We start from the raw sequence: 22691 nt of genomic DNA on the forward strand, positions 1-22691 counted from the left end.
TTCGTTCCACTTACAACTCATACTTCGAAAAATTAAAGTAATAAATAAATAAATGAATAAATAAAATGAAATCGAAATTACGATAAAAAGAACAAAAGGATCTATGCTCCGACTGACAGTCAGCTGGTGTCCATTGACGGTAGATAAAAGTTTTGTTTCTCTGGGCTACTAATATGTTAATTAGCTGTTAGAGTGTGCGACCCTATTGGCTCGTCGTCCGAGTCAATTTCCCATTTCCAGCCTGACGTCAGAGCGGCTACAATGCTTAAACTCATCTGCTGTGTGATCCCACTAAAAAATCGCCCCACCAGACAGCGGGTTAGAACGTGCAAGTGAGCTTTTACTCCCTGACTTTCGGTGTGTTTCCCTCTCCGCGTGCGCAATGTATTCATGAAGACCCCGTAAAGTGTTAAATGTTTGAAATCCAAAACCGCCGAATTTCACATGCTGAAAAAGGACTCCGCTACTCGTACGCGCGGCACTGGTGTGTCAGTGCAATAGACTCTGCAAAGAAACTCTACTCACACACGCCTGCAAAAAGGACGCCGAAAACCTAATTTTTTTTTCAGTTTCAAGACAAACGCGTAAAAATCAAACTGGCTCACGTTCTTCCCAACCAACCCAGTTTGACAGCTGCTCTTCACCCCGTTTGGAGGACTGTCAGCAGCAAGAGGATGGCATCAGAGCTGGCAATGAGCAACTCCGACCTGCCCACCAGTCCCCTGGCCATGGAATATGTTAATGACTTCGATCTGATGAAGTTTGAAGTGAAAAAGGAGCCGGTGGAGCCCGATCGCAACATCAGCCAGTGCAGTCGCCTTATCGCCGGGGGATCCTTGTCTTCCACCCCGATGAGCACGCCTTGCAGCTCGGTGCCCCCTTCCCCAAGCTTCTCGGCGCCCAGTCCGGGCTCGGGGAGTGAGCAGAAGACACACATTGAGGATTTCTACTGGATGTCCGGTTATCAACAGCAGCTGAATCCAGAGGCGCTGGGCTTCAGCCCCGAAGACGCGGTCGAGGCGCTGATCAACAGCAGTCATCAGCTCCAGTCTTTCGATGGCTATGCCAGGGGCCAGCAGTTTGCTGGTGCAGCCGGAGGAGGAAGCACCATGGCCGGGGAAGAGATGGGGTCCGCCGCGGCGGTGGTGTCGGCAGTAATTGCTGCGGCAGCCGCTCAGAACGGAGCGCAACACCACCACCACCACCATCACCACCACAGCAGCAGCCACCACCAGGCACCGGGCGTCCAGTCCAACGGCACTTCTGGGACAAATCACCCACACATGCGCTTGGAGGAGCGTTTCTCAGACGAGCAGCTGGTGACCATGTCAGTGCGGGAGCTCAACCGGCAGCTACGGGGGGTCAGCAAAGAAGAGGTGATCAGATTGAAACAGAAGAGGAGGACCCTAAAGAACAGAGGCTACGCTCAGTCCTGCCGGTTCAAGCGAGTTCAGCAGCGGCACGTCCTGGAGGGAGAGAAGACACAACTCCTGCAGCAAGTCGAGCACCTAAAGCAAGAGATCTCCAGGCTGGTCCGGGAGAGGGACGCGTACAAAGAAAAGTATGAGAAGCTCATCAGCAACGGCTTCAGAGAAAACGGATCCAGCAGTGACAACAACCCTTCATCTCCGGAGTTTTTCATGTGAGTTTCGACATTATCGCGAAATAAAACTATATCAGATGAATAACTCACCCCGCGTAAAAAGTTTTCATTCTGAAACTTTTTTTTTTATTATTTACTTGACGCAAATCCCACTATATGCCTAGATGAAGAACTAATTTATCAACTTTTTGATTTTTTTTTATTACATTTTTTTTTTTTTTGAAAATAAGTTCCCTCCATTCTACCACTGCTGTAGATTTGGAGGGCTTTGTTATCCGCATTTTTTTTTAATCTAGAAGAGGCGTATTGAGAAAACTTTCTACTTTTTGCTATCATACTCAGTATATTACACATAGTTTGTCTGTCAAGATTTTTTTTCATCTCTGTTCATTAGATTTGCAGTGTTTGATATTTGAAAGTTGATCCAACTTTATGCCGCAGTATACCAAGTGTGCATGCAAGCACTAAGTATACTCCTTTGAAGTTCATCAACTTGGCCCTTTTTCATCATTTTAGTTTTGATTCAGTGTACAGATTCTTATCAAAAGTGCATCCATCGACAGTATGTTTTTTCCTTTTTTTCTTTCTTTCTCCTTTTTTTATTTTTTATTTTTTTTGTCTGCCAAACTTGGAGGATTGCAAGCCTGCCGTTTGACGCCACCTCATCTCATGCGTTTGCTTGTTATTGTGTGGAGCAACAAAAGACTGTATCCATTACAAACTCTTCATTGTTTTAAAGAGATGTGTTATTGAACTGCCCTGCATGCTGGACATGTATGGTTTTTCTTTCTATGCTTGAAGATGTCCTATTTTGTCGGATGACTCCAGCATGGCACTCATACTTCATTTAGGCCTCCTCACTTTTTTGGGACAGAGACAAAAAAGTGACAGGACTTCCCACCCCCTGTAGTGGTGCATTTCAGCTGTGTTGAAGTGCACCACCATCGGCTGTCATAAGACTGCAGTGAATGCGCTGGCATTCCTGGTGGAAGTTTGTCGGCGGGGACCCTGGTGCGAGGGGAAAAAGAAAAGACTTCAGTATGAAGGAAATTACCAGTCAATTTCCTGGAAGTTTAGTCTGTTGCTAAGCCTATGTTGTTATTTAAATATATTCCATTGTGCATTTGTCATCATTTGAATAATTTTTAAAGCGTAATTTAAAGACAAAGTTTTATAATCTATGATGCAAAAGATATCATGTGCTACAGCTTATGTCATATAGATTTCTAGGATAATTAATAATAAGATTGCTGCCCAAAACTATTTTTAACACTGATTAAGAGAAATTGGCTCGGCTCCAATTTATACAGTGAGCAGTATTGTGCAGTGCATAAAACAGCGCTTTTGCAGCATGTGCTATAAACCGAAGTGTGAGAGATCTGGTGTCCGACACACATTTTATTATTATATTTTAAATAACTATATTAAGAAAAAGTATATTTGGAGAAGACAATTCTCACAAGTCTAAGTAAATTACTGTGCTTTTGAAAATGTGTTTCTTGATTGAACTGACTTATTCTGAACAGAAATGCACTAAAAAAATGTCATGTGGAAAATTAGCTTTCCATCTCCCAAGAAGATAGATCTGACATTCGTTTACGACTTAGTCGTATCATTTGGAGATATTAGCATCAGTTCAGGGTATACTGTTGTTTTCTCTTAAATAAACGTAAACATTTGCAAAGCAATAAGTAATTATTCTAATCTATAATGTCCGGACATTATTAGATCGTCAGGGAGTGTCACCCTGCATGTATAAAAGGGGGGAGTACCATTCGCCAATAAATTTTGAAAATATGTTAATTAATCTTTCATCTTACATATAGTATATATATACATATATATATATATATTTTGCTGTGCAAAATTATTTCATTCACTAACCATATGTGATGTTCATATGTGCTCGTTTCTCATTTCATACAATTAAATGATATGCAATAAATGTATGTAATTGTCTTCAATAAGTTTCTCACTTTTCTTTTGAGTTGTCCTGAGACTCTTTGTTGTTTGTGAGTGAAACACACAGAAATGAAACTAGAAAACATGTCATCTCCATATTACTGCCCCACATTTTAACACTGCTTATAGGGGTCTTGTTACCCTCTTTTTAAGGCGTTTCTGCCAGAATTAATTTAGTAAGAGCTTCTTACACCATTTTGGAAGAATCAGAAACAGGAATGAATTGAACATTTAAGGAAAGCAATTCAGGCTGGCAGTGTAAAAAAAAACAGTAAAATGTAGAGATGCAAGTCCATTGTTGCAGTAACTTAATGAAGCCTAATAATAATAACAATAACTCACAGTGGCGTGCAGCTAATTAAACATTTCTGCTTTGACAGTCTGTTGAATGATAGAGACGCATGTTTCTTCACAATCCATGAATTAACACCAAATAAAAATATATGTATTTATTATTTCCTATGATGATGATCCTAAAAAGGAGAAACAGACCTTACCTGCTGACATTTTTCATTTAAAGTCCAACGTGATTCTATCATTATAATCAAAAAAATAAGTGTTAGAAATATTGTGTTTGCATCTCAGTTCATGAACTTCATCCTCATTTTTATTTGCAGAAGTCCAATTTGATTTTATGTCTGATAAATCATGTTAACATTATTATGAACAGTCTGGTCATGTGTGAGCCTTTCTATTTGTGCATATGTGTGTGCTTGTCTTAAGTGCTGCTTCATGTGGGAGTATGCAAGCGTGTATTTGGACTTAGGTGTAAATCTGAATGTGTGTGTGTGTGTGTGTTTCCTTGAGTGGCAGTATGTAATAATGACAACACTGTGAGTTTCTTGTGGCTGTGCATGATGCATGCTCCATATTTGTACCCTTCACTTACCCTTTTTACACATTCTTTGCTTACTTATCTGTTGTGCCCGCTTACCGTGTTTCTCGGACACTCTGCACTTACAGTCATTAGCATGTCATCGTTTGGCTTTCTCAGTTTCATCCAGCTCTTTCCTTTTTGTCAGTGGGTCTGGACGTTGGCCTGAAGCAAACATGCTGTGGGAGACGGGGCGCACGGAGGGCACAGCCATGTCAGGCATGTGAGGGGGCGCTGGAGAAGGTGCCAATTTATGTCAGCCACTGTGGTTAGCAGAAGAGTCTCTGCTCTGCTGTACCCAATCTTGCATTGCATTTGGTGTTTTTACATCATATGCTGATTTTCTTTTTAACATAACTTTTGGACTGCACTTGGACACGAACTAAACTTGCCACTTTCCAGAAAGACAAGAGGAAAAGTTCTTTGCTGAGTTCACAAGGAATAGGCTTGTGGGGCATTCGGAACAATTTGTTTGTTGAAACAGGAAGACCAACGTGCCAAAATACACTTTGAGGAAACGCTACAGTTTCTGAAGACAGATTCAATCTGGATTTGTCTTCTGTTTTGCAGTTTAGCCACAGATTATCAGTGTCCAACGGATACAGACAAAAAAACGCCTTTCATAAAAATGAACCGCACTGTCAGTGTGTTAAAGCAGTAAGTGCTCAACCGTTCGTAGTCTTTGCCATTATAAATTTCATACTTGTTAAATTTGCAAAAAAGCAAGCTTCTGCGCCATCTGCCAATGATGATGTGCTACACAGCTCATCAAAAAGGAGAGAGAGGGAGAGGGAGAAAGACAGTTTTAACCCAAGATCTGAGGTGTGCACTGCTGCTGTGGTGGCTGATTTGCCCAGAGTGAGGGGAGAAGCTGAGACAATAGTCAGGCTTGGGCTGAATTAAATGATTTTGCTGATGATTAATAGTGGTGTGGGCCAGTGGCTCCTGCGATGTAAAGATGATAAATTGTGAGTGTAGCTCTGTGCAGCTGTGCCAGTGTTGGGTCTTAGCATGTACACACCATGCAATTTACAGCCAAGCCGTTCTCCTTCTTCCTCAATTTATCTAATTACATCTAAAGCAGTAGTACCGTTATAGTCTGATATGTCACATTAACCACAACAATGTATGAAATTACTTTAGAGAGGATAATCATTTGCTTTTCCCCTCATTTAAAAGACATGTTTTTGTATTTGCCATTTCAAAGAGGAAATAATTTCCTCTTTGCTTAAGAGTCTCTTCTTTTCTGCCTCTCTTTAAACCATGCTTTCAGTGCAGTGGGTTTTTTGATGTGTTTTGAGTGGCATGTAAAAAATGAACATTTGTTTTTTGCTAGGGGCTTCTTTATAAGACTCTTAAACTTATTTAGTTTGATTGTTTCCTCATTGGAACAGATCATTTAGACCTCTAATGTCCATCCACTAAAACACAGTCACCGCACGCATACTAAACATGAAAACACACTCACCAACTTACAATACGAAAACAAAAGAATAGATTTGCTCCATTCTTTTGTTTCAGACCATAGTGTTACTTGTGCTTCTCTGTGTGTGTGACTCAAACAGTCGAGTCCCCGAGCTAAATGGCATTTTTTGCGAAGACAGATCTAATTTGTAAAAAGATGTTTCCTCTTATATCTGTGGTGCCCGTACGCAGCGGTTATGTAAGTGATAAAATGATCGATCTTCCAGCGAGACACTCATGTGGAACGCTGGCGCTATGCAGGTTGACAGCATAAGATGCAGCACAATGTTCAGTTAAGTACCAGTACGCCAGTCGACACAACCAAAAATAAGAGCCGGTTGGGGGTTTGAATTCTTACAGGCTTTAGAAAGTGCCAGAGGAACAATTGGAGCAAATCTTTTTGTCTTGCTGTTTCGCACGGTATGTCATGTATGTGTTTGTAGGTGTAGATGCATGAATCCGTGTGTGTGCATGCATGTGTATTTCTCTTGTTGTGTTTTTTGTCAAAGAGGATGAGCAGAGGTCAAAAGTTACAGCGCACAAGGCTGCTCTCAAAGTCATTAGAGTAATCCCTGCCCTGGGGAACTCATGCTCATTTCCTCTGCCCAGAACCCAATGAATGAGATGTACACACACATCCGACATAGGATAGTATCCAGTAAATTCAGCACAACTCCCTGCTATATATATTTTTTAATTATTAACATCCTATATTTCACTCCTGTCTTTACATTTTTTGAATCGCAAGAAAACAAATAATATATTTTTGACTGTGAAAAGATTATATAATAATACTATACTATAATAGCACACATACAAAAGGAGTTTAAATACAGGGTGCAGGAAAAGTGTCTATTAAATATGCTGTGAAGGGCAGTGGCACTTGGCTTAAGCTGGCCAGGTTTATTTTCACGCTGCCATTCATTCTGATTATTTTCATGTATTCATTTATTTATTTATTTACTCTGAGTCTGGTAGTATTTGTGGCACACATGGTGAACATTTAATCTTGTTCTCACACCCACTTCATTCAACCATTTCATTGTGGGTGTTGCAAAACAAAGCAGCCAGTCGTACATGGGGTAAATTCATTGTTCCTGTCTTAAATATCAACTGACTCAGAGTGGGTGTGTTAAGCTGTGGCTTTCTGTCACATTTTACACAACTGGGGTTAATAAAGACTCACAAAATATCAAAAGTGCCAAGTTTCAACTGTGTTTTTTGAAAACATATTTTTCTAATCTGTCTTAGTGTGATGAGAAATCCTAAATAAATGGAATAAGATCTTTCTTTTTTTTTCTTTGCATTTTCACATTTGTTCGTCCTACCTTTGCATGGAATTTGCTTCTGTTTTTCATTTTTACTATTTTCATTTTCAACAGTTAGAAAATGTTTTATATGAGTTTGGTTGTGGATAAAAACCACTGTCGACAGAAGATTGGAGAGAGGATGTGCAGCAGCAGTGGCAGTCATGTGTCTCAACACAACCAGGTGGCAGCCACATCTGTGAATGGTCTGTCTAAGTAGAGAAACAAAAAAGGAACATTATTCTCACATTCATAGTGTAGAAGAGAGGAATAGTACAATCGTATAAGAGAGGAATGGTGCAATAGTGCAGTTCACTGGGAATAAATAAATGCCAAGCATCAATACTTACACTTTACACTTTGCTGTCGATGATGTCTGTACATTTCTTTCTTTCTTTTGTGGCAGAAAGCTTGCTTCAAATAGACATTAAGCTGATACATGTGGTGTCATTAGAGAGTCGTCCTTGAAAGACTGGCTGCAGGTTATGTTGGTAATGAGGTGGTAGGGATTTGCTGGAGTAATTTTATATGTCTGTAAATGGACCCAAACCAAGAGCCTGTGACTTAAATAAATGCAGCAGCGCTAAAGCAAGAGGTAACGGAGTAAAAGAAAAAGTGAGACACACAGTCCTTCAAACGGGCATATGTTTGTGAAATTTCTCCCACTAAAAATCTAGCTACATGAGTGAAATCCCTCTGTGCTCCACAAATGTTTTTGTTTTCTACACATTTAAGTCCATTCCTTTGGTTCCTCAGGTGTAACTTTTAAAGCAGATCAGTATGAAATAGGGAGCTGCATGCAGAGCGATACACATGGAGCATAGATGTAAGTGCAATTTTGTTGTTTAGGTAAGTCCAAGTCATATCTCAGCATATGTATTTTTACACTTTCAGTACTTTCACCTTGAATGACAGGTGAAATAAAGCAAACCTAAGACATGAAAAAGATAATATCCTGCTATATCTAACAGGTGATATGATTTGTCAGCTGATTGGCTGCTGATCACAGTTTAGCACCATTAGGAGCCTTTTGGGGTTTTTTGTTTTTTTCTTAACATCTGTCATCACAACAGCTGCCTCACTGCTTTTGTGCCAGTTCTATGTGGCATTTATTTGAAAATCCAGTGATTTAAAATTTCTCTCACAGTAGCGTACAGGCAAATTACTTCCACCGCTGTTATTTTCCAGGAACTTTAAATCGGCCCGGCTTGGAATCTGCAAAGGGAGCTAAGAGCTGAGCTAATGTTTTTACTTGTGCTGCAACATTTATAGGGGATATGAACTGTATTTGGACCCGCCTAAAGAAACATGCCCACTTTTGTATGTTTTGCCAGGGTACTTCTGAAAGTTTCAGTCACAAGGTAGCAAGGAAACAAGACTTTATCCCTCTCTTTTTTATTTGCCACGATTCCTCCCCTGTTAGAACAATTCATTATTCAACTGAATGAGATGAACAGAAATAAATGCCTCTACAAAAAAAAAAGAAAAAAAATCTATTTTGCCTTGTCTGTGTGATGGCACGCCGTACGTACGCTTAGATATTTTAGTTTTGTCTCTTGTGTTTTGATGCATGGGTTCCGCCTGTAGAATCTATTTGCATGTAAATTTTTACAATTCCCCCAGCATCAAACATTTACTATGATACATGTAGTGTATTTCACCAAAGAGACAAGGTGAGAGTGAATCTTGCTCAGAATGAGTCTGCTTGTTTCTTTGTGATTGTTTGTGTGGGCCTTCTTGTGTGTATCCGTGTCTGATGCAGACAGAAGGGAAGAGGGTGAAAAGGTGACACCAAGCATATTTACGCTGATATTAATTTATCTGATCTGTTTGTCCAATCTTTTCTGCTTCTTCAGGTCATCAAGAAAATTTCTCCATCTGTGATTTCAAGCACCATCCCTCCGTGCCCTTGAGGATTCTTGAGGTAAATGTCTGATAACTTTGGCCTTTTTTTTTTTACATTTTCTGCTTAATAATAGTGAGCAATATCAGATTTGTTGAGTTTACAAAATATTCCTTCTTTAGAAAAATACCACAGCTTTGCACATGCTACCAAACATAGCTGTGTTATACAAGTATTATTTGTGGTATGCATTTTTCATTTATAGCACTACACAATTAAATCCATATTAACTATTCATTAATATCAGGCAGTCATATTAAACGGAGAAAATAGTCACCACATATGCTACTGAATGTTTTAAAACATAATGCATGTCTGTAAGCTTTTTATAATGGATACATAATGCATTGTATATGCTAAAGAGCACACACCTTCTTAATGTTGGCAATATCTCTCTACATCTATCTCCCTGATGCAATAACGTTCCTTGATATCGTATCCATTATCATACCTTATTTTATCCATGGAGAAGAAAAATCACACGACACATGAAGTTTTGAGTCATCCCCGATCAGGACAACCGGCAGATTAGAGCCACTCATTCAAATGCAAATTATATGTTCGTGTTTTGCACCAGTGACAAAGAGTGAAAAATAAGATTTGAATCTTGATATCAATTTGCAGAGACAAAGGGCAACCTGGGAGAATGTATATTGCAAACCCAAATGTTCCTGTAATGGTTTCACTGATTGTTCCAAAGCAAACAGCTGCAATGTGCTTCATCATGACACATAAGAATGAAAGAGCACTTGCATTCTAACTTTTTCCACCAACGTAAAGAAGAATATACTGTAAGTGTGTGCGTGTGTGCTTGTGTACATGTATTTGTATCTGCTGTTATTTACTTGATTGTCTCTAAGTGGGGAGCGGGATCAGTAGCTGGCCTTTCGCCAGATCCACTTAACTTCAGGAGGGGAAGCAGGACAAAAGCCATCAGGGAAGACAAGGACAAATCATCTTTAGATGAAGTGTTTTAAGTGCTCTGATTCTCCTCCCACGTCATCACTGTGAATTAGGTGCCCTCTGCTCACTGCTAAGGGGTGTCGAATATAAACAATGCCATGGGAACGGATGTTAAACGAATTAAAGTGGAAAACCATGAGGGTGTCTATCTTACGCGGCCTCGTAAATCTCGGTTCTCCTGCCATGCGCTATGCTGATGTTGTGCTCTGACAACCTGCCAGCTGAACTTAGAGGTGCTGCGTGCGGTGTGGTCTGGTCGATCCCATTCTTAGCAGTTTCAACCATGGCAGACATTCCAGGCAGAGCCATGTCTTTGTTTTATGCAAATCCATGCATATGAAGAATGGGGGGGGGGTGATGAGCAGTCTGGCCACGTAGCTCCAGGAGGACAAGCTGAGTGATGGAGACGGAGAGCCAGGTCTTGGTGTCCTTGCCTGGGGAAACAGTGTCCTGACTCGAGCCTGGACTGCCACCAGGACACTATGTCACTGCGCCTCTACCTAACTAATCCTAGAAGAAAAAGATTTTCCCAGGCACAAATGTATTTACGCCACAAGATGCAGAGCTGGTATGAAGATACTGTAAATAGAGGTTAACATTGGTATAAAACTACCTGCCAGTGTGCTTTTCCTGTGTGTTGTAAAGGTAGGCACAGCTCAGGGGATTGCCATGCAAAGAGACACTGGAGTTGAGAGCCCAGTAGGGAGCTGAAGGACCCAGAATATGCTGACAAAGATAAAATGCCAGGTGTGTGTATATGCAGTGTAAGAGGCTGTGAGAAAGTGCAAATATAGATTGGGGGGGAAAGGTCTGTGTGTGTGTGTGTGTGTGTGTGTGTGTGTGTGTGTGTGTGTGTGTGTGTGTGTGTGTGTGTGTGTGTGTGAGTGTTTGTGCTCACATAAAGATACAGCATACAGTCATGTGACCATTGTATGACAACGTGGTTTGGGTGAAACCTACTGAAGCAGCATCACCCACATACCACAGCTCATCGCACTGTTCAATTTCCCATCTTATCAAGTGTCTTTCGTTTCTTCACATCTGTGTTTTTCCTCTGTGCAGTAAATTATGTTGTTTTTAAACTTCCCAAAACATCTTCTCTTGCCCACCCCTTCTTAGAGTTGCTTGTTAACGGTAATGGTTAGTAGGAGGCGAATCCGTCACAGTGTGCTCTATTTCTGGGTGCCAGGATGTTGGTCTCAGTCGTTGAGGGCAGATGAAATCGATCCAGATTAACCTGTCATGTGGGGGAGAAAATGAATGGGACAGAGGGGTGCAGAGGCCATGGAGAGAAGGGGGGCAGTGTGAAGTATAAAAACAACCTCCTCCATATGGGTCAAAAGTTGTGGGATGATTTATTCAAGACTGGGTGCTATCCCACCTTCCCCCCCTTCTATCTGCTCCACCTGCCTCTTGGAAAGGAGTGAGAAACTGGAGACTGTTCAGGAGGAGGTGACTATATTTAGCCTTGGTGACCAAAGACACTGTGGTCTAACTTTAAAGTTAAAAATACATATATCCATGTACAGTGAGATGGACACAGTTTGCGTCATCACAAGGCACCTATCACAAATTTGTCAGCTTGAAGTGACTCGTGAAGAACGAGTGCAAAGCAATGTGCAGCTTCCAATGGATGCCTTTTCATTAAAAGACTGTATGAGATTGAACTAAGTTTTAGTACCCCTGATTAAATTCATGCTATTAAAAGTTATCATGAAACAAAGATTTTACTTGTAATTGTGAAAATTATGTATCCTAAGAAAAATATGTGTGTGTGTGTGTGTGTTTGAGGGGGGGGGGGGGGGGGGGGGCAAACAAATAAGCAAAAACAGAAGAAAAAGAATTGAGATTTATAGTTTCATTTGACTGTGAAGTGCTACTAGATTTAGCCTGTGTTTGGGCAGAGCTCCACTTTGCTAATTATTTTCCTGTGGCAGAGTTCTCAGCATGGCGCTCCTTTCTCACTCTGAGAAGAGAGACTCACTGGTAAGTGCTTAGTCAGCCCTACTCTGGGTGTGAGATACTGTTGAGTCTCTAGTGGACTGTAGGGAGGCAGAGCAGCGTGGGACCAAAGCCATGACAAGTTGAAGGCTTTAAAGTGAGGGCGGGCCCATCATCACCCATCAGTGAAAGGAAGAGAGATAATATATGAAAGTTGGGGACACTGAAAAAGAGTTCTGTTTAGTATACTCCTTATTCTGTACTGTTAAAAGTGTTATGGGAAATATCATTGCTGTGTTGTTTTGCTAGGTTCTTGATGCCTCTTGCAGAGGCCTGAAGAACCCAGACACTGAGCAAGAGCTGTTATAAAGCTCCATAAAGCCAGCGGCTTCACTCTTTATCAACTAGCAGTGGCATGGACTTTAAAATATATCAACACATCATCATCAGATTCAAGTTATGACTTGGTGGTTCTTGACTTGATCTCTGGAAATCCTGCCTGCGTTCTGTTTCTCTCTTCCCTCTCTATTTATATTCCAATGTCAAACTTGCCCTTCTTTCTATCGCTACTCCTCTTTATAGAGTGGCACACAGCTCCTCCTCTTCTGTCTGCCCCGCTATCCTCCAAATGACTCTCCTCCCAAACAAACTTAGCTTCCTTCCCCTCCCCTCTGTTCCCAGCGTCACTTTCCCTCCCTCCCTCCCTTCACCTCACACTGCACCTGCTTCCCTCCCGCTTTCTGTTCCCTCTCCAAACGTCACTACTCTCCCTCCCCCCCTCTCCACTTCTATTCTCCCCCTCGTTAGCTTGATGAATGGCTTCACTGCAGGGAAAGTGCTGATTTTCATCCCTCTGTCTGATTTCTGCTGGCTGTTATTAATTTCAAACACTCAGAGAAAAGCAAGTGAGTCAATAAATAAGGAAATGAACACACTTCATCCTGCCATATAGCAGCTCTTGCAGTCATTCACCCAGGGTGCGGGTCCTCTGTGGAGGCCAAGTCTGCATTTACACTGATAGAGTTCAGGTCCCCTCCTGAATCACAACACGGCAACATATTTTTAAGGCAAGAATAAAAGTTGTCCAGTAGCACTGCATCATATCAAATGTTCCTGTAATATTTTTAGTATCTTGCTTCAACAGGGCTAGGGGGGAGACAGAATGGTACAAAGCTAATAGCTCTGAAGAGACTTCCAGTGTCTTCTCTCATCTTTTCTCTTTCACCCTATAGTGCACCATTTAAGAAATGTACACACAGAGTGACAAAGAGGAGGAGAGAAAGAGAAGCAATGAGAAGTAACAGGCTAACAGAGTTATTGCTGTGCATTAAACAATGCTGTCGACGCTGTGTAGTTAGGGCCGTATGTCTAAGCGCACATTACTTACATTCCTGGCTTAATGCATTGTGCGTGCCTGCTAATGTCAAACACAAATAGCCTCCGAGAACAACACAATTCTCTCAGTTTCTTGCTGTCAAACAGGAAATTTCCAACCAAAAGTTACTTTTCTTTACTTTCTGTTTTCAGTTAAAATGCTAGGGTATTTAATCAGTCCAGGATCCCAGTAATGCATGCAGAGGGACAGATATTAGGCCTAAGATATTATCACACTGTTTACAAAGTGTTAAGACAAGCAATCAGGTGGGAGCTTTAGTAATGCACACACATCATTAGATGTTTAGTCTGTGCTCTAGAGCCACAAGCCACAGGGCTGTTTCTCTTGGCCATTAAAGCAATATTTGGTTTTACCTTAATAAACATACAGATTTTTTTGTAATTAGCTGATAGATTCCTGACACCTTACTAACTTTCAGCTTTATAGAGCTCCCAAGCTGAATCATTTCAGTGTTAAACAGTGTTGCAAGTGCAATTTAATGTTGTTGTTTTGCAGGCGTACGTTAGTCATAACTTGACTCGCCTGAACTTTTAGGCAGCATTTTATATTTAGCACACTTAATAGAAACTCACACATGGCTGCACAATGCACAGTCAGACAACTTGGACAATTTAGACAAAACTGATATTTCTCAAAACTGATAGTGAAAAAAAGAATACATCAGCTGATAAGATTAGGTGTATTTAAAAGATCATGAAGAAAACTGGGTGTTAAGTTAATTTTGCTAAACTGATAGAAACATATGGTGTGCGTGGACGCCAAAGCCCCTACCCCTCCTTTACGATGTAGGGACAGGAGTGCTGTAATAGAAGAAACAGTTAGAGCATTTAACACTTTGTAAATAAACATCGGGATTCTAAATGCAGTTCCATAACTAAACCAGAGGACATTTATGGGAGGTGAGAACAGACATAACATATTTTAACTGTGTATGTTTGAGAAAGTCCAGACTTGGTGTTCGGTCAGAGAAGAACCAAATAACATAATATAGAAAAGTGTGTGTGACCTAAAAGATTGTGTGTTTAATTTAAACAACAATAGGTTTTGCTTCTTTTTGCTTACACTGATTACAAATTATGTGGGAATGTATGGTGGAGGAAGATGAAAACAAAGCTGTAATAATTACTTAGCACTCTTCAGTTGCACCCTGTTAAAGATATGCAAACTTTGCTTTTATAAAGGGATGACATATGTACATGAGAGGAGAGGAGAGGAGAGCTGTATTAGTAGTAGCTGCAGGGGTAGTGGAGCCTGTATGTCTGCTTCATGGCTCTGTGAGCGCAGACATAACTATTGTGTTTACAAGGCTGAGTTGCTCTTACTGTTAAATTATCGAGGTGGGGGCGTGTTAAAAGAGGAGGAACAGAGGAAGGGGTGGGGAGGGGGTAAATATTTGTCCGTCTCTCATAGTTCTGGTTAACCAGGCTGAGGAATTCTCTTTGCATCTTATAATTACAGAATTTGGGTAGTGTCACTCTTGGAGAGTGCATGGCCTCAGAGACCTGAAAGAGGCCCCTCTGACACAGCGTGGAGAACGAACCTTAAAGTGTGGAGGCGGGAGAGTGGCACGCTTCTGCGTCTCACTACTGTCAAAGAGGCTTGTGTCAGGAGATTACATCGTGAAGTTAAACACCGTGTTGGTCACTTTTTTCTTTTCATTTGCTCTCTTTTTATTTTGGCTTGGACCAGTGTGAGACCTTTCGGAAAGAATGTTGTGGCTGAGGCAAAAAAAAAAAACTAAAATGAAGAAAGAACCACAGTCCTAGTTTGCTCAGTCTTTCGCAGAACGGAGGAAGCTCTTTCCTCTCCCTCGTGCACAGCCCCATGTATTGAACAACATCTTCACTCCTCTTAGTTTTTATTCCTTCTTCCTCTCTGTGGCCTGATCATTAAAGGAGAGGGATGAGTTCACAGCTGATAGTGTCTGGTTGCAAGAAGCGGACAACGGTATAGGATGACATTATCGGAAGCGGCTGCATATAGATGCTAAGACCAAAAAAAAGACACAAACAGAAAGAGAATATTATGGCGTACTTCTCTCAGTATAAACGTCTGTCTGCTTGAATTACAGTAATGACCCCTGACAAACCATAATAAGACACATGGATCTCTATGGATACAAGCCATGACCAAAGGAATGGCTCTCTGTTTACTTTCCATTTTGACATTCTGGAGTATGAGACTCTTGTTAGCAAAAACTAAAACGTGATTAGTTTCCTGTTCTCTTCTAAAACTAATAATACACTACACACACACACACACACACACACACACACACACACACACACACACACACAGGGAAAAACACACACAGAGAGAGGCACACAAACACACACACAAACCCATATGAATAAAAGAAAGAATATTAGTAACTTACAGCCAAGTATGGCACAACTGTTATTAGTGAGAGAGATGTGTAAGGAGGGTGATGGAGAGGGACGAAGCTTACCCTCTGTCTCTGTGGCTGAAGTGGAATAGTTGTGGTGACGGGTTGTGACAGCCGAGGGAACGAGGGAGCAGGAGAGGAATATCACTCCAAAAATCCCCAGGATACAGGGAAGGAAGAGTAATTTAGAATGAATGGCCTGCCGTATGCTCTCGAGCAGTTCCTCTTGTCTTTCTCACTTATGGATATAGAATTGCATGTGGACAAGTCTTTTTCTATCTCCTTCTCTAACACACACACATGCGAACACACACGCGCTTGCGTAATAGATATTTACTCTATGAATTCTTGCATTAACTCTCTAGTCACTAGATTATCATAATGATTCAGCCAATAAGTATTAATACTGGCTCCTTCGCTGGATCCCTCGGGTCAAAATTAGACATACATCACACATATGCCACACCAGAATGAGATGCGCACAAGTCCTGTACACTGACTCTCATTTCCTTCCGTCGTCTCTTGATAGTATCCCTAATAGACCTCTCTCCCAGTGGCACACTGCTGTTGCAACATTCACCTACTATTGCTTTAATGAGATGTCTGCGCCTGTATGAGTGTGTGCGCATATGTCTGTGTGTGCCTGAGAAAGAAAGATGTTAGCGATCCTTGCGGCCCTGTTTATCTCTACGCTTGTGTTGGAGTAGAGGGAGGTCAGAAGCAGGGCTGCTTGTATCCATCTCCATTCCCATGGCTGCTCTGTCACAGGCACAGTGGTCACAGGAGAATGAAAAGACTATGGATTTTTTCTCCTCCTCCCTACACTCACCAGAGTAGGAAGATTAGGCAGAAGATGAGCACAGCCTGGCCCATTCAAAGCAGCTTTAAGCCCAACACTGGAAGCATCTGACCTGAGTTCTCTGGTTCATGGAGCACAAGTACACACAAGACATGCATTCGCGCACGCACACATGCACAAATCAACCAGGGAAAGATTTCTTGGTTTACTTTTCCGGTTCAGAGCTTGGTCACATGGTGTCTGGGTGTTAAATGCTGACATTGTGGCCTGTGTACATTAAGATGCTATAAGCACACGCAAGTGCACACACCTAAAACACTGAGAAATAAGCCTTCGCACTCCCTGCTCAGCAGCCCCAGATGGAGGCTGACAGTTGCATGTGCATAAAAAGATATTTTTAGGGAAAACTTAATAGACAATAAGGTGAAGCGAGTCAGGAAAAAAGAGGGGAAGGAGGGGGCATCCACTCATAGGCAAACAGTAATAGGGAGATAAAATTCAAAGCTCTGCAGCTCTCACTAGCAATTAAAATAATTTCCGTATAATTTGAGAAAGGCCTGACCCGCCTTATCGGTTTCCAGATAAGTCTCCTCCTCCTTCTCCTCTTCTTCACCCAAATGCAGAGGGCCTGATGACTGAAAACCGACAGCGCACTGATAACCACCGCCATATGGGCTCCCTCTTCTCTGCTCAACTCATTTCACTTGCTGCTCTTCCCTCTGCACAAACACTTAAAGATGCAGGCACACAGTCACACATGCAAACACGAAGCAAGCGCCATGATCAAAAGCTTCCCTTGTTTCTTGTTTTATTGTGGTGTGTGTCCATGCGCGTGTAATTTGTATCATTTCATATTCTTTGTTTTGCACCTGGGTGGAGAAGAAAAAACGTTAAGCATTTGTTTCTTTTAACTGAATGGAAATTCTGATTGAGAAAAAAGCGTAAGATTGAAAGAGCGAAGCATATTCTAGAGAAAGTGTGGGTGAGCGAAGCGAAACTAAACAGGGCCTGAAACCTGATGCCGTCTCTGTTTACGGGGGTTTTGTGTAAAAGTATATATACTATATTAGATAAAACTAATGTTGTGGGCAAACGTGGACTGCAAAAATTAAGCTTGCCCGAATGACATATAGATGAGGCATCATTTAAATATCTTTCACCGGACTTGATTAGAGCGCTTAGAGTGGCGACGAGTAACTGTAACTACTTCACACCTAGCAGATGTATTGCTGGGGACAGGCAGTGTCAAGTTACAATATATTTATATTAACTAATATATATTCCAACATAGATTAAAATAAGTTGTGGTTAAAAGCTGGTTTTTGATACTGTGTTTCACCTGGGTTGAGTGCTTTGTTCTGCTGTGTGTGGGAAAAGATTCCTACATTGCTAAAAACTGACACAGATACACATACAGTGACACAACATGCAGAGGAGAGGAGAGAAACTAGTGTGGTTGTAAAAGATGCAAATAAAACAAACTGTGCACGTACTTTAAATAAGCCAAAGAACAGAAGTCAGAAATTTGTTTACGTGTGTTATTTTTTTAATTTACTTTTTGTTGGGTTTTTTTCATTCCTTCAATAATTTGGATGATTAGTTCTTAAGAAAGTTACAACTTGAACACGCCCATTTTAACAGGAACTTCTGATGACAATTTAACGTGAAAGTGCATTAAACCTGACTTGAGTAAACGGGTGCCACCGCAATATGGCACCCATTTGGGAAGCCAGTAAGTAAGGGTTCCAGTATTCTAGTGATGGTTCTGCAAATATGAACTAAGTTCCTCACGTACAAGCTACATGGGAATCACTGTGGTCAAACTGTTGACACTCTTCTTGGTAGATGATAGGATGTGACAACTGACTACAGACTTTTTGCTACTTTACATAAACAGTTGTGGTGGGAAATGGTCAGTGGCAGTTATGGCTTGTGTGTCACAATGTGTCAAGTAGGCTGGTCTCAGATGGCCCATTTGGGTCATGTGTGAAACAGTGATGTGACACTGTTATTCACGAATGGTGTTTAAACCACAAGCATCTGTAAGTGTGTGATCTGCAAAAGAGAGATCTCGGTTTTTCCAAGAAACAACAGTTTAGATTAGGTGTCATTTGGTGTGCTTTATTTAAAATCAATGTGGGATTTTTTTTTTTTAAAGGCGGTTACAGATTTAAAGAATGTGCTCTTGTGCATTGGGATGTTTGTGTATCTTTTTTACCTGTGTGTGCAGCGCAAGCCTCGAAGTTGGTAACATGTCTGAATCATTTGGGAGGTTGTGCTGTCACGGACGCACAGAGGGCAACGTTCCAGTGAACAGGAGGTGGGTGCAGTGACATAAGCGGGACGCAGTACATCTACTATACGCGATGCTCTCACAACACCTACATATGGAGGGGTCAAGGACATGCACACGCTAAGTAATGCATATACACTATCGTGAGATGTAATTTATTTTACATAACACTGACTATTTTGAAGACCAATTTCAAGACAAATTCTGTGCAACATTTCTTTGCACCATTATACTGCATTTAAAGTGAATACAATTTTTTTTCTAGTCTCTGAACAGATACAGTACAATAAAGAGCGAGTCTGGTTTCATATACTTGGCAGCATCCTGCGCACACACTGTGTGCGTGCTGTAAATAGCCAGAGTGTGTCGTGCATCTCTGCTGTGTTTGGACCTATTTTAGAGCTGACACAGGAAACAGGGCCATTCTGACAGCCACCCTGCCAGCCGGTACTGCACACAGCAGCCCAGGAACCTTCTGTCACACACACAAACACTCACACACATAGACACACACACACACAGTCATACACACAGGAAAACTAGAAGTTTTTCATGTTAACAACCTACCAGTCCTTAATCCACCTCATAGGCTTCCACAAATCATTTAATGTCCTCTTTAAGGACACATTTTTGTGTTCACCTGTGTTTTGTTTTTGGGGTTTTTTGCAGTTCAACAATAAAGACCTTCAACAAAAGCCCTGGACCCCCGTTCTCAAACATCTCCCATCACATCTTAATTACTATCAATTTCAAACCTTGCAGTACAGAAGTGATTTCACATCTGAATCAACTAGAAAAAAAATAGCTTCTGTGTTACAGATCCTTGCATAATATCAAGAAAAACGATAACTCTGGCAGAGAGAAGCTCAGTTACTCAAGACACAGGTTTCTGCTTTCAGCTACATGAGACAGCTGGAGATCCAGTCCACAGTTAATTTAAAGTTCATTCGTGTTGTTCAGTGTGTTTGCTATTCTGCTTCCTTGTTCCTGCACCGTCCTATTTTTTCATATATCCACCAGGGTGATGTAATTTAATTCAGCATCTTTGTAATTCATTCATTTGGTAAATATTTTGAGGGACTTAGTAATATAGAGGCACAGACTGCGGGAGTTTAAAACCTAAATTAAGCTGCATCTCAGTGATATGACAGTGCTAGCTCATTTAGAGACAGTTAGTATACAGACATAAATGCCTCTTCAAAGGCTGCTGCAGAGTCCCACTCACCAGCCTCTCATGTTTGGGGTGGAAGATAAATTCTGCAGGCTGCTTCTGCCTTCCTGTGTAATTATGTGCACGGTGATGTGCCTTTACAGCCTGCCTAACAGTCGGAAATTATCTCCCGGAAATGAAGTCCAATTAATTGTGGCACTTTGCAGGCGTACATGTGTGCAGAAACACTGTAATGACACTTAACGGGAAATTGGCTCCTGTTGAAATATTTAATAAATAACTTGCGAGGTGAAACAACCTCATATGATACTGACAAACGTAGCTTGTTCTTTTGGTTTTTTCTACACACACAGACACGCATACACTTCAATTTAACAAATTTCTCAGTTGCTTGGTGTAAGGCATCACACTAACCGGTAGTTAAAAAGACGCATACTATGTAAACGTATCACAGTTTTTCCTGTGGACCTTTGTCACATGTCACCCATTTCTTTTTCGCCTCATGTTTCCAGTCACTGCCTGCTGCCAGCTACTGAAGAGAAGAAAAATGCCTGAATTTATCATTTTTTTAAAGAAAAATAAAAAAAAAAATAGGTAGATTTTTTTTTTGACCTACACGTGGCTTTACAGTATCGATCCAACCTAAAATGAAAAGGTCTATAAATGGAAACAGCAGTCTTTTAGGGTCAGTGACACACCGTGTCACGCCACAGCAGCTCTCTATTGTAGGGCACAGTGTGTTGAGTCAGCACTTTTCAGAGAATAGCACCTTTTGTTTTTGTCTCTGGGAGTCTGGGTGTTCTGCCCAGAATCACCGTCCAGACACAAGCCATTCGGGAATTCGATTTTTCTTTCTAATAAAAAAAGAGATTTGTTTCTTATTATGCTCATTTTTTTAGTTGCTCTCTGAATATATTTGAAGTTTTAATTCACTTTTGACATAGAATATTCCCCATGTGATTTCTTATTTCTGAAATTATGTGATTACTAAATGTACAGCAAACAGTTACTTTCTGTACTCTCATACAAAAGCTGTTGGAGTGGATTTGGTTGATTGCTCAAGCACTCCTCAGCAGCAACGTTTTACAGGAAGTGAGTGGATTTGAACGCCCATGCATCTGATCATCATCATAATTGGCTTCAGATTAGCTGCGACATTCCTTTAAAAGTTGATGTGTTCACCTAATTTAAAAATTCCCATCCTACAAGACAAGTTTTCTCAAATGTGTATGAAAGGATGCGTGAGTTTACATTCACCTCTACATGTTTATAACACTAAATGACATTAGGGCCATTGTGATCTGCTTGGTTACACATAATAGAGTGTATCTGGCCAGCGTGTGAGTCTGTCAATATGTGTGTGTGTGTCTCTCTCAGTGTGTAAAGACCCGTTCAGCTCGGCAGTATGGCACATAAATGGCCACAGAGGGGTGCGAGTGTCAGCCAGAACGCGTGCTTGGCAAGCACAGAGCTATGCTATTAGCAAGCGCTAACAGTTTTATTATTAGAAAATAAACGGTGCGCTGCAAAACTCTGAATGTTATTAGCACCTCACCATCTGGGTCTGACAGCTGTGTTCAGCCACCATCATGGCTGTTCTGCTAAAGGCTATATCTGAAATCGCCACTCTTTATCTACAGCACTTTCACAGTCGTCCTGTGTCTGTCAGTTTCCTCTTTCTCACATTATCTCTTTTTCTTCCTCTTGTTGTTTTTCTTGCAGACATGAAGATGGGTAGATAATTCGCCAGCGCAAACTCTTGATTTCTCACACTGAAAGAATTCAAACATTTTTTATTATATCAATAGAGGTTTTGTTAGTCCTGTGTTTCAAAGTGTTTCACTAAGATTTAATTTAAATAAGAAAAAAAAAAAACCTAAACCAAAACCACAGGAAGAATTCTGCTCTCACAGAAACTCAGTCCTTGACTATTGTTCTATTTTATATAAAACATGTTTTACACACAACAGACAAAAAGAGCGTGGAAACAATAAGTCTCATAATGCTTTGTTAAAAGAGACATACTGTCTGTGCTTGCTTGTGCGCGACTTCTTGCACACTAAAATGTGTTCCCTTTTTGTAAGTGCTTGAAAGTGTGTCTGCAGGGATACCTTTAGATTTCTTTCCCCCGCATGTGTGTTTTTCCCTCCTTGATCACACAGCTTCTGCAAGGCTTTATTTAAACAGATAACCTGCTACTAGAAGCCCCCAGCACCCCCCCAAAACCTCCTAAGTCCTCTCCTGGCCTTCCAGTCTTTAACAACAACCCCCATCGAAAGGAGACACCTCCAGAAATTAGCACTCTTATTGCAGACACTGCAGAAAAGCCTACCCTCCAGTGTTTCTCTTTCTCGAGCAGAAAATACTTTTCTCCACTAAAACAGGCCAACTGCTTCTAGGCGTGCATCTCCTGTGCCCGACCTAATCTACATGCATACTTACCTTCCTTTATACTTATGGGCGTCGCTACCGAGAAGCGTGAAGGACTCTGGATGGCATAAGAATCTATTTCACATATAGATGCACAGGGCTTGCGCACAGGAATAGGAAAGAGAGCAAGGAAATAGGAAATATGTTTTCAATTTCACTGACCCTCCATTGTATTGTGCCACGGTTATCCGCTGTCTAA

The 22691-nt window shown here is 41.1% G+C and overlaps 1 protein-coding gene across 2 annotated transcripts in view; it reads left to right on the forward strand.

Moving 5' to 3' along the window:
- The first annotated feature begins 278 nt into the window (after positions 1–278).
- Positions 279–22691, forward strand: part of mafa (MAF bZIP transcription factor a) — a 76788-nt gene continuing 54375 nt past the window's right edge. For both annotated transcript variants that reach the window (XM_086286029.1, XM_086286034.1), the window contains exons 1-2: positions 279–1642; positions 9067–9134. In XM_086286029.1, the coding sequence (XP_086142155.1) occupies positions 675–1642; positions 9067–9094 (996 nt within the window). In that variant the 5' untranslated portion in view covers positions 279–674 and the 3' untranslated portion in view covers positions 9095–9134. The remainder of the gene's footprint in view (positions 1643–9066; positions 9135–22691) is intronic.

This window comes from Aulonocara sp. 'chitande type north' Nkhata Bay, linkage group LG1, assembly GCF_057382095.1.
Source record: "Aulonocara sp. 'chitande type north' Nkhata Bay isolate Kocher_YH1m ecotype deep benthic linkage group LG1, A_spYH_male_GT1.1, whole genome shotgun sequence".
NCBI classification, from domain to species: Eukaryota; Metazoa; Chordata; class Actinopteri; order Cichliformes; family Cichlidae; genus Aulonocara; species Aulonocara sp. 'chitande type north' Nkhata Bay.